This window comes from Pavona decussata, unplaced genomic scaffold, assembly GCF_977016875.1.
Source record: "Pavona decussata unplaced genomic scaffold, jaPavDecu1.1 SCAFFOLD_76, whole genome shotgun sequence".
In the NCBI taxonomy this organism is placed as follows: domain Eukaryota; kingdom Metazoa; phylum Cnidaria; class Anthozoa; order Scleractinia; family Agariciidae; genus Pavona; species Pavona decussata.
The window spans coordinates 1921125-1933665 of NW_028145494.1; the positions used below are offsets into that span (position 1 = coordinate 1921125).

At 38.3% G+C, this 12541-nt stretch overlaps 1 protein-coding gene across 2 annotated transcripts in view; it reads right to left on the reverse strand.

Moving 5' to 3' along the window:
- Window positions 1-12541, reverse strand: part of LOC146476596 (calcineurin-binding protein cabin-1-like) — a 91187-nt gene that overhangs the window by 61338 nt on the left and 17308 nt on the right. For both annotated transcript variants that reach the window (XM_085114470.1, XM_085114469.1), the window contains exons 23-35: window positions 12297-12433; window positions 11723-11793; window positions 10528-10621; window positions 10104-10156; window positions 9514-9600; window positions 8514-8600; window positions 6956-7062; window positions 5988-6066; window positions 3551-3645; window positions 3269-3469; window positions 1953-2049; window positions 1186-1251; window positions 242-274 (exon numbers count right to left, since the gene is read on the reverse strand). In XM_085114470.1, coding sequence (XP_084970596.1) covers window positions 242-274; window positions 1186-1251; window positions 1953-2049; window positions 3269-3469; window positions 3551-3645; window positions 5988-6066; window positions 6956-7062; window positions 8514-8600; window positions 9514-9600; window positions 10104-10156; window positions 10528-10621; window positions 11723-11793; window positions 12297-12433 — 1207 coding nt within the window. The remainder of the gene's footprint in view (window positions 1-241; window positions 275-1185; window positions 1252-1952; window positions 2050-3268; window positions 3470-3550; window positions 3646-5987; window positions 6067-6955; window positions 7063-8513; window positions 8601-9513; window positions 9601-10103; window positions 10157-10527; window positions 10622-11722; window positions 11794-12296; window positions 12434-12541) is intronic.

Below are 12541 nucleotides of genomic sequence, written 5' to 3' on the forward strand. Positions count from 1 at the left end.
TTGTCCTCTTAACGAGAGGAAAGATTGCGTGATGAACCAAACGAGCCTCTGCGAGGGAGGCTTGGTGGCCTGGTAGATGGAAGGAAACAAGCTACTCCTTCAATGACTTATTTGTCACAATCCAGTTCTATTTGGAAAACAAAGGTTGTGATAGGAAGTGTTAGACCAATAAGGCTCGCGCGTTGCGTGACGAGCCCAAACGACGGCTGCACTAGAGACAAGTGTTAAACTAACTTCTCACCTGAGATGAGTTGTGTTCCATGAGGCCACGAGCCTTGAAGAGAACGAAAAGTTTTCAATAAACTCGAATGAAATTAAACAATGGTGAGTTAATGAGTTCAGATAAAACTTTGAAAACGTTATCTTATTGTTTGATATTTGTAAAATACTTTTAATACTGCCAAAAACTAACTTAGAAACAACTAAATTTTGAGGAATTTAAGCAACGAATTGCCTTGACATACCGCATTAAGCCTGGGTTTAGTTATCTTTTCTTCTGTACCATTTATATGCCAACGTGCCTTTCTTCTGAATTGCGTGTCGAAAGTATACGGCCTTATGTGTTTGTGTATGTCGTACGTGTTGTGATCTGCGCGCTGTGTCGTGAGTAACGCTGAGTGTAGAAAACAATGCAAATGAATCTGTACTAGTCTACACCCTGTTATATATTATGTTCTATTTTAGAGCGGTTTTCAATTGTGTCGAAAGTAATTTTCGCGTTTGGTTTGGTTTTGCATTACTACGCTCTCTGATTGGTTATGATCCACTTTATGACTGACTGACTCACCGACTGACTGACGACTGACTGACGGACAGACGGACTGACTGACTGACTGACTGACGGACGGACGGGTGCACGGGCAGTCTGACTGACTGCCTGACTCACTGACTGAATGACTGACTGACTCACTCACTCACTATCTGACCGACCGACCGACCTACTGACTCAGTGACGCGCTGAATAATGGTCTGATAGGCTGACTGACTGACTGACTGACTGACTGACCGACTCATTGACTCAACAGCTCCATATTACTATATTGGCACATTGGCTCATCCTAACTAGGCTGACAGACTCACTGACCGACTGCTTTTTACTTGCCTAATATACTCAATTTAGGGGACAAGTAATTCTAAAGAAGGCAAAAGAAAAATTAAAGTACCGACTATAATCTAGTTCATTACCTTGGCTTTCTTAGAGGGATGTCCATAGAGACACAGAAAGCACTGTTCCAGCTCACGAACCAACTCCTGCCAAAAAATCAAACCGGGACTCTATATTATATAACTGGCGTCAAGTAAAAGCCCCGCTACTCTAGTTATTTTTTACCTGCGATGTACGTTAAAAGTCACATAAGTATCTACCCTCGCATAGTAACAGCTAAAATATCACAGCAAAACAGTCGAGGCAAATTACACTACTTAAATTTTTGGCGACAAGGTACTTAGCTGTCACATCGGCTATGCAATGGTGGCTACACATGCGATTTTCGCTGTACGCTGGTGACACGACTACTTCAAATAATTGTGGCCTATGCAAGCGACAACTCACTTGTACAGTCGCGGTGTAAAGTTCGCATTTAAGCTGTGACGGCCTGTGCCCATTGAAACCACTTTTATGTACTTAAACGATTAGTCATAAGCCTACTTTTTTCGCTATTTGCTATTCAATAAAGGGATCCATAAGAGTACAAATGAATGTTGTGCCGCTAGCACTAATGACACAAATCATGGATCAGAGAATTAACCCTTTAATGCAATGCAAGGTAACTCTAAGTGAACCCATGAAATTCCTTCTGAGCTTTACCCCTAGTAGGGAAATGGGAGACAACACGAGGCAGAGAAAAACTCTTTGACCTCCACGGGATCCATGACCTCAGATACAAGTACTTATTCCAAAGCGGTAACATAAGATCAAAACGGGGGAAGGGGCGGTAGTATCACAAACAAACCTCTCTGGCGGTGACGACTGGTTTAGCAAGCTCTTCTGTTAAGACCTCCACTTCAAGCAACAAAAACGCTCCTTCATTATTACAACACCAGCCACGTCTGAAACGATAATATTAGTTTTAGTCAGCGACGCAAGAGTGTGAATAAATGGCTAAATAGACCATTTCCGAGTTGCTTTAAACCTCATTATGTAAGCGAGGCCAAGTGCAAAGTTTTTGTCATGAAAATTAGTTTTTATTCATATGCAAACAAAACTTATTTTCATATGAAAAGTTTTGCACCTAGCCTCGCTTTCATAGTGAGGTTCACAGCAATTCGGAAATGGCCTATTGTTCTGCAAATATTGATCACTAGCCCATTTTCCAATTAAAGATCACGAGTACATCAACAGTTGTCACCTGAAGACTGCAACAATAACGAGACACGTCCAATGTTCTAGAGTGTGGCATTGTGGAATTCCCACAATTAAAAATAAACTGGCGAATAAAATTTCCCCATGCACGTCAACCGTAGCATACAAATGCTGCCATGGCAACCCTACTTCAATGGCTTCTTCAGAGATGATCATTTCCCAACCGCTTTGCAGATGTTTAATCGCAAACCGGAAGCAGTTTCCCAATAGATTTATACTACCATTGGAGCACCTTAACTACAGTTGTGTATAAAACCGTATTGGAAGTTCAGCAAATCACTTCGACATCTGCAAAAAGGGGCTCACTGGGACTTCACAGGCAAATAGCAAACGCCATGGTCACTCGAGCGAAAAGGGCACTTAAAAGGAGAATTCGCGTTTTTCTGAACTAAGTCGCGATTATCGGTCGTTAAATAGGCATAATGTGGTGAAATATCCAGGGACAACTCGTCCAAAGCCCGATTAAGCTAATCCTGGATTAACGTTAACTTTGATTCGAGTTTAATTACTAAACAATAAAGATTCTTCCAAAAGATTTTTGCCCCTCAGTTTCCATTTGGACTTTTCTTTATCTTTAGCTGGAAATTAGCCTTTAAAACCATTTTCAACGAGCGAGCTGAAAGCCTCGATTCACATCTAATCGTAGATTAGCGTTAATCGGCTTTCTAACATCCCGGCCCAGGCGATTAATTCGTAGGGACAAAAAGTGAAATGAAAACTTTCCGTCGTATTTTAACATTGATGTTTTGCACACAACTGTAGAACACTCAAGGAAAGCACTCTTTTGTTCAATAAAACTATTGTTTTCTCCTGGACGTAACCGTCGCCGTTTTAGTTTTCTAAGTTCGTTATTTTCTAGAACAGAAGAAACCTTCATATCAAAATTATTAGCCTTTCTCTTAATACCTGCCAAGATGTTCGTGCGCAGTACGCAGAAACTGCAGTGATGGTGACATGTTGCTTGCAGGCATGCCATTTGTGATACTGACGCTGCTCACATTGCTATCTGTGTTCGCGGTCTCAGGCATTGGAGTGTCAGTACTTGGCGGCACAATTGGAGCGCATGTCTTGGAAGATTTGTCCGCTGTCTCGTCATACTTCTCCTGACTTTAAATTAAAGAAAAATTCGACGGTAAGAACCAGAAAGTGAATTTGGAATTTAATCAGATTCTACGTCAATCAACTTACTGTTTGATTACTCTGTAGAGTAGCACCCAGGGTTTGGCAGTAGCTAGTGGCGGCTCAGAGCTGTTATCAGAAGCGTACATGGAAGCCTCCAGAACCTGTACACACAAAATTATGAGATATAGTTATACAGTAAAAACCCGCGTATAAGAACCAAGACCTGGCTGAACAGGTTCCTAATTGGTTCTTATTTTTCAGAGGTTGTCGTAGTTGTACTACTAATACAAAATGGTTTAGCACTTGTATTTTCAACAACAAAAATGCTTGTCTTGTTGCACTGTAGCTTTATGGAAAACATATTTCTAGTGAAAATCCAAACAAATGTAAATCAAAGAAAACATATACACAATAACTTTTTGTCAGAAGTTTCTCACACAATTAAAATCCAGAATTTTGATCATCAAAATTGGAGTGATTGTTTTTGTATAAGAACCTATTTTTTTTTTCCAGGCTGAAGAGGTTCTTATATTTTCGGGTATTTAAATGCCAAATTTCAGCCTGTAGGTTCTTATATCACTCGGTTCTTATATGCGGGCTTTTACTGTAGCAGAAATTGCGACAGGCACAGAGGCAGAGAGGCAGACAGACAGTGACATTTTGAATCATAAGGCTGCCACCTCTTGTAACACCCCTAGCCGAGAAAATGGTTGCTTGGTCCCTAATTACCATCTTCAGAACTTAGCTATCAAGCTTAGGGTTTGGAGTTGGAAGTTAAGGTTTCCCATTACTTCAGAGTAAATTTTGTTTGTAATGATTGCTGATGCCTTCAAATAAGGAAACGTTAAGGACGGTGCCTACCAGTACAGAAGTATTTTGTGTGGTTTATGACTACGCAGGGAAAGCAGATTTTAGCAAGGGTTATTGAAATCCAAAAAGAAAATTGGGGGTAACCGCACATTTTTTAGAGATAATTAAGCAACAATTATTCTAAAAAAAACAGTAAAATACAAAGCAAATTGAAGCTTTATTATCTCTGGTTACCCCAAATTTTCTTTTTGGATACCAAAAGTACTTGCAAAGTTCTGCTTTCTCCGCATCGTTTTAAGCCACGCAAAAATATCCCTGTATTAGTAGGCACAACCCATAGAGAACCCGAGTATCTTGAGATGCGCAGAACGTATGCGCAGTAACAAAAGTAGGCACCGTCCTTAAGCGACGTAAAGCATCGCAGAATGGATTAGCAAGCAAAAGTACCCCAACAAAAAATCTTTCCGGTAGCTGCTGGTCCTGTATCAAGTGTTTAAATCCGAGATTAACCAACATTTTACGAACATGCATATGCCCAGGCTGAGATTCGGTGAGAACGTCTTCATTCTGTCCACTTCTTTTTTGGTAGGTGACCGTTTGGTCAAAATAAATTGTGCAGCAGTCCAAGAACGCAAAATACTAGAATACATACATGCACGCCACATGTAGTGTAACAAAAATACTGCATAGATAATGTGGTTCTCATATCATCAGTGCAAGTTAAACAGATTAGGCCATTTCCGAGTCGCTTTGAACCTCACTATGAAAGCGAGGCTAACTGCATAGTTTTTATTATGAAAATTAGTTTTCATTCAAATAAAAACAAAACAATTTTCACATGAGAAGATTTACACTTAGCCTCGCTTTCGTAATGAGGTTCAAAGTAACTTGGAAATCGCCTATAGTCTACTTGGGTCACCTTAACTTTGATTTATTGAATTACCTTCCAGTTAAATTCAAGAACCTTTTCAGGTTGAAATTGCAAAAACAATTAACATTCACCTTCACCTCAGCCTTAACCCTTTAAGCCCTAACAGTGATCAGCATCAAATTTCTCCTTGTAATATCAATCCTTATTCAATCCCTGAGGTCATGAGAATTAAAGTGCACCTAACACCATCTTTGCACCTGTTCGAAACATATTGCGCTATTTGGCGCCTTTTTCAACCAAATCTTGACTTTTTATTGGCTGTAAAAGTTACGAAATATAGCCATCATCTGTCCCATGACCGAGCTGGTAAGGGGCATGGGTGTATCCCTTACTAGACGTCACAAACTGATTTGCATTGTATAAAGTCTTTGTGAAAATGCATGCAAAGCAGTTTGTGACGTCATGTAAGGAATAGACCCATGTCCCTTACTAGCTCGGTCATGGGACAGATGATGGCTAGACTTTTACAGCCTATAAAAAGTTAACATTTGGTTAAAAAAAGGCGCAAAAGGCTCAATGCGTTTCGAACAGGTACAAAAATTTATTTAAGCGAAAAAAAAAAATTGGGGGTTAGGTGCACCTTAAGGATGTGATCACCCAAGGTGAATTTTCTTGATATTTTAACAACTTCCCTCCAGTACTTTTATAAAGAAAGTATGAGAACAAGATAGGCGAATTCGTTTTTTGATATTAGGGGTTTAAAGGGTTAACCCAAAAAATAGATGCTCTTGTATTAAAAAAAAAAAAGACTGATCACTACACCTTAACAACGTTATGCGTAAGTCTGCTGAGTTTATCTTGAGGAATTTTATCCAGCACATCCTTGCACTCCAGAATACTTCTGAAATTAAAAGAATGGTATAGACCTCTTAAAATTCCCGTAAAATGGAATATAGGCTGCCAAATCTGAAATCCTTCTGATAACGAACACTTTGGATTGTTTAGGGTTACCTGTTTTAAGCAGTTAGCTTAGTGTTATTGTCAAACCTCATTTTGAAACACAAGCCCTCCTTGAAAATATTAGCCACTAAAACCCCTTTCGACGAATGTCACTTAAGGCTTATGTGCGCTATTTTACGTTAACTAAGTAAACGACACAACTACAAAAACTCAACAGAAACTTCAGCGTCACATTCCTGTTTATAAAATACGTGTCTATCCACTTGAATCGTCTTGATTTGTCATCTATCCCAGTTTTTATCTCAAAGCTAGATCCAAGTGTTTACAGTATTTCTTGGTGAAACCGGACGGAAGAACATAACAACGTTTACAACGTTTATTTGTACTGTAACTTAAATGAATAAATACATATAACAGAAAGTTTATAAATGCACACAGTAACTAGACACCCAAAATAACAAGGAAGCGAAAGTAGTTGGGTGACCATCATTTACCAATTGAAAAATGCAAATTAAGTCAGAAAAGAGGCTTAATACTGAAATTGATTGAATAATGAGAAGTGCAAAGCCACTCCTTCTTTAGTGACTTGTAGAATTGTTTCAAATAGGCAATTTTCGAGTTGCTCTGAACCTCATTATGAAAGCGAGGCTAAGTGCAAAACTTTTCATATGAAAATCGGCTTTGTTTGCATATGAATGTTAGCCTCGCTTTTACAATGAGGTTCATAGCAACTCGAAAATGGCCTATTGGCGATCGTTTTTTACTTTTTTATTTCTTTATTCAAGAATAACTAGTATAACTTAGCAAAGTTTGCATGTATCATGCTTTACCTGTCAATACATGCAAAGAGCCTCGAAAGCGTTGTAGACCAGGCCTCACACGGACTCATCTGTGATACAGCTTCATTCAGAGCAACCTCAGAACACGTCAGACATCGCTGGAAATAGTAAGACGAAAAATACCACGGGTAAATGCTTTGAAAGGAGTTATATTTATCTGCAACCTTTGAAGCTAAAACCAAGACTTAGACATCACTGATAAACTAATCGATTGGTTAGCTTCGTACGCGGAAACTCTTTGAGCTCGTGACGCATTCCTCGCCCACGAATATTGACGTTCGTGGGCGAGGAATGCGTGACGAGCCCAAAAGAGCGTCTGCGTACAAGGCTACCGATTGGTACCTCGTATTTTACGTAATGTTTAAAAAACGAGGAGGAGTGTAAAACACGCGCTGCGAGTTTTTTGAACAGCTTCAAAAACATTCCTGAAAAAGCCTGTGTTAATAGAGTTCATAACAATTATGCTTTTGTGAACGTTGAAAATTAGCATACGTTAAAAACACCACATACTAATGAGGACGAGGTTTATCGATCAAAAGTCACTGCACGTGATGTATTATCGACCATTTGATGGGTCAATGGGCTTATGAATTATTAATGAGTTTTTGAATCTAAGTTAAGGAAACAAGAAAAGAATCAAAAGCAGAGAAATGTTGAGTGCTTTCCATTCGAATAAAACTTGAAATTCCAGACAGGAGCAGCATATCCCAGTTGACTGTACCCAACAGGAATTCAGACCGTTCAATAGGCCATTTTCATGATGGCGTCAGTTTACTACAACTACCAGAATTCATTTCGTTTTCCTTTTCAAATTCAAATTTTTTAATCCCAGTGGACAGCAAAGAACAATAGCTCTAATTAGCATGAGAAAACAAAAACCAGAAGAATTCTGGTAGTTGTAGTAAAATGACCCCATAGTGAAAATGTCCTATTTATCAGTTTTCCGATCCGACCGAGGTAATGTAATCCAATCAGTAATGGGACCGATTAGAAATGGACGAATGGACCGGAATTTTGTGGCTTCTCCAATTTGAAGCATTTTCGAGGAATTTTTTTGTATCATTTGTTTTCTTTTAGGAGCATAGCTGGTTAACTAAAAACCAACTTCAACTGCACTAACAAACTTCATCGTTCAGTAAAATAATGAAACAGATTTGTGAGGGTAATTAAAGGTGAGATCATGCCAATCACCTTGCTAATTTTTAGAGCAATTAAATCTATATGAAATTTTGAACAACATGCTTACCTTACACCTGCTTCAATTCTTAAAGTAATTAAAAGCTTGTAAATTTGTAGCAATCCTTTAATTTCTATCAACTACGAATCCTTTTTGCGTCACTTGTTTGTTTACTACTTATTTAATCAATTTTAATAAGTTTACAACTTATTTTAGTTAATTTCTAAACAACAAATTTGTTTGTATTTAGTTTAGCATAGACATACCTACCCGCCTCAACTAGCTTCAGCTATTTGCGGGTAGGTATATAACCAGCTTGTAACTGTCTGTTTTAATAAAGTGTTGTTGTTTTTAGGTGGCAGCGTTACAAACCTCATATTCCTTGAGTTTAATAAGGGAGTCCTGTAGTAGCAGCAGCTGAGCTGGTCTTTCAGGAATTGACATACCAAGTTCACTGGCCTAGTGAAGCAAAGTATAATGAGCCAAAATCGGTACACAATGGAGTTTGATGGAATGAATTTGGGAACGGGGGACAGTGTGTGTAACCATCTCTCTGACCCCAGATGCGGATCTAAGGGTGTCAATATAATTAATAATTCATCAAGAGAAAACAAAGGAAATCACTATAGTGAAGGAGGTTTGAAAGTGTGACCTTAGTTATCATAAAATTTGGTGAACTTTTGCTTTGAATTTCTCCAAGAATTACTGATGATTTGAGAAGCTATGTCAAACAAACGAAAGAGTGTTTCATCCGATTTTCAAACACCTCGATGATGGTTAAAAAAAACTCATCTTCAGTTTTAAATCGTAAAGTACAAAGTTGATTTATAATAAGTACATAGATATACTAATGAAAAAATTAAAACTTTAACGGAACAATGTGTGATTATAAAGACAGTTTCAAATTTACATGGTACGATTGATGGTTTTTCTTAAATTTGTATCTCGCTTACTGCTATCCAGACCTTTTGGCACCATTGTAAGTATCCACTCGCGGCAATTTGGAGGAGCAAAAATAGAAATATATAGGACTTAAGTCCTATATATTTCTATTTTTATTCCGGTTCTAAACTGAAGAAACCAGGAGATTTTCTTTAGAGAAAATAGGAGATAAAAAGCCTATATTATCTCAGCCGCAAATTGCCGCGAGTGTTCATATGGCAGGCATGAATTGCAGAAATGAAGTTCATTCCAAATACGCCATGAAATCCTATAATTTCACAAATTCAGTTTTTGTGACGTCATCACTTTAGCACTCCATCCATCTTTGAAGTTAAGGTTTCATAAGTTGTCCTTCAGCTATGGTCTCGCACTTTTTCGCCTCCCAGAGTCAAAGTTTGTGCCTACTCCAACCATAAACAGGCACTCTTACCTTAGTTTTCGGTTGAGGTTGATAGAGTGTTGGCATCAACAACTGAACTACATCTTCGTAATGACCTGACTCATACAGTCGATGGACCTGAAAACACAAACACACGAAACTTTGTTTACGGCGAGGAGATGAAGAGCTATGCTCGGATGGTAAGAGGAAAACCAGCGAAGGATAAGTGGGTTGACGACGAAATAAAATAAGCCAGAATGGTTAACAAGAAAAAACTGAGGAAAGATAGGGAAAGAAAGAGAGTAGGAAAAAAAAATACTAACACGGTCGTAAAAAAGTGCAAACAGAACTCAAAATACGGCATAGACGAACAAAAGAAGGATCGAATGAAGGTAAGGAATCAAACAAAAAAGTGAGAAAAGCATTACAAGAATGTTCAACCTGAGAAACAATGACTCTAAAATTGAAAACAAATAAGTAAATTTGCGGGCCGTACAGTGAAATACGGCCTGCAAAATTGACCAATAACACCGCGCGTACTAACTGAGAGATATAATAAAAGTTTTTATTTATTCACACGTTAAAAACTCGGCTCTCGCGCACACCATTAAAGATCGCCTTATCACAAAAGATAACTGTACCTCTTCTAGTGACTGACACCTTTGCAGTGATTCCAGCTTCTTTTGGACTTGATCTAATAAACATGAGATGTAAAATTAAGGACAAGTTATCTAGTCATCTTAAGGACGGTGCCTCCTAATACAGAAGTATTTTTGCACCGTTTGTGCCCAAGGGGAAAAAGCCCGTTTAAACGGTTTCAAGGTTTGGTTCAACATGCGTTCAACACTTTGTTGAATCAAATGTTGGGGGCGTTTGAACAGGTCGTTCAACATTGTTGAAAGCGTGTTCAATCAAAGCCGTTTGAACACTCCGTTCATCCAACATTTGCCCAACATCCGTTCAACTTTTGTTGAACGATGTTGGCCAAATGTTGAAACCGATTAAATGGCCCTTTAGCAAGGGCTGTTGAAATCCAAAAAGAAAATTGGGGGTAGCCAAGCATACCAAGCGTCACAAGGTTATCAACTTTGCAGTTCACAAGCTTGACTGTGGTCGGTCCCTCAATTGAATCCACTTTCAGCGTCAACAGCTTTGAACACTGGAAAGAGAAGAAGAAAGATTCAAGCTTGAAATTACTTGTGATCGGCATTGCTAAGGAAGCGCTAAAGCTTAACAAGTTTGGTGATTAATTTATTTGCTGCTGAAAGGCTAGGTGAAAAATTGAAATGAGTGAAAGGTTGGCCTCAAAATCTAAATTGCTCACAATTTTGTCGAGAGAGCGGACTTTAAATATTGAGCTTGTAAAGCAAAGAAATTACTCTGGCCAATTTCAACAGAGGCAAACAGCGCAATGAACCAGTAAGAACTCAAAACATACATGTCACAGGCACGAAACAAGGGAAAATAAGTGCAAGCAAGTCATGAACGGTTTTGGTTTTGCTTCACATTGGTTGACAAGTGGCGCAAGCTTTTAACCAATCACAGAGACAATAGATAAGCACAACTATAGTACACGTAATGGTAACGATTTCCGTTTGCCCAACGTTAGAACTAATTGCGGCAAACATCGGTTTTTTTTCTTTCATGCCGTTAAGGACTTTAACAATTTAGGCAATGATATAGGAAATTGTGAGTCTATGTTGAGATTTAAATCTACTTATTTTTCAAGTTTATGAGTTACTTTATGAACTTTTTATATTGTGTTTGTTATTTTTATCAATTTCTCGATTGTTGTTGTTAGTCACATTTTTTTTACGTAATATGTTTTTTTTTACTGTGATTAATATTCAACCCAGAACTTCCTTGAAAACTACTTTGTGAAGGAGTTTTCTGGTTAAATAATGATTATTATCAATAATAATAATAATAATAATAATAATAATAATAATAATAATAATAAAGGAGCAAAGTAGCGCGAAGCAAAAGCAAAGATGAAATCACTTTTATCACTCAATCGAGGGGCTGAGTAAAAAGGGCCGCCTATGTGCATTTTAGGTCAAATTTGCTAAGGTATAATTAAAGCTTGTCTGTGGTGAAATCAGGCCGCCAAGAAACAAATAAAAATTAGACGACTTCTCCTGTTTTTCTTCAAATTGGGTGTATTTTAAAATTCAGCCTAAAATAAACATGCATAGGCCCTTTGTGCTCTCAGCCCTTCAATTGAAAATGTAAAGGAAAGGAAAAATGTTTGCAGACTCACCCTGTCCAAGTACATCATAGCATAATCCATTTGACCTTGTAACATCAGGTGTCTTGCCCTCATCCAGTTCACTAGAACAAAAAATAAAAAAAACAAGTACAATTTAAAAGTCGACTAACTTAAACATTCCAGAAGTGCCAAATCGAGTCTGAAGACTTTAAGGGAAATTCCAAAAACCCAAGATGGCGGATCCAAAATGGCCGCCTTTTGGAAATTATGACGTAATACCCACGTCCTGTGACGTCAAAACGTCTTGATGCCGACCTCAAAGGAAATGTCCCTTGAAGTACTATTAACCACCTATGTTTCATTGTTATAGTTTTAATACTCTCAGAGTTTTTTTTTTTTTTTTTTTGGGGGGGGGGGGGTGGGGAGCCCCTCCCAGCCACAGAAGACAAAAAACAAAAAGAAAAATGAACAACGTCCAACATGCCATTGCCTAGGAACGGAACAATTTTTTTTTTTGTAAATTGATGGCATTCATTTCAGATATTCTCTTTCCGCCCTAGCCCCAGAAGTCGCCAAAAAGTACAATATTAACGTTAACCTATGACAAAAAGCAAGAGATCAGCACCTCTTATAGCCATTTCTAGAGTGAAGTCGCCATGGATACTCTGATCACAGCTTATACGGTGAAGATATTCCACATCAGTGGCCAGATACTGACTGGAAAATCCACTCACTCTTAATGGAGACACAACAGCACCACCTCTGCAATCAACAACAACAACGTTAAGTACCTCATTATCAGTTAATAATTACACCGGCGTCACAGAGCTCATGGGTTCGAATCCCGTTCAAGCCTGAATTTTTTTTTTT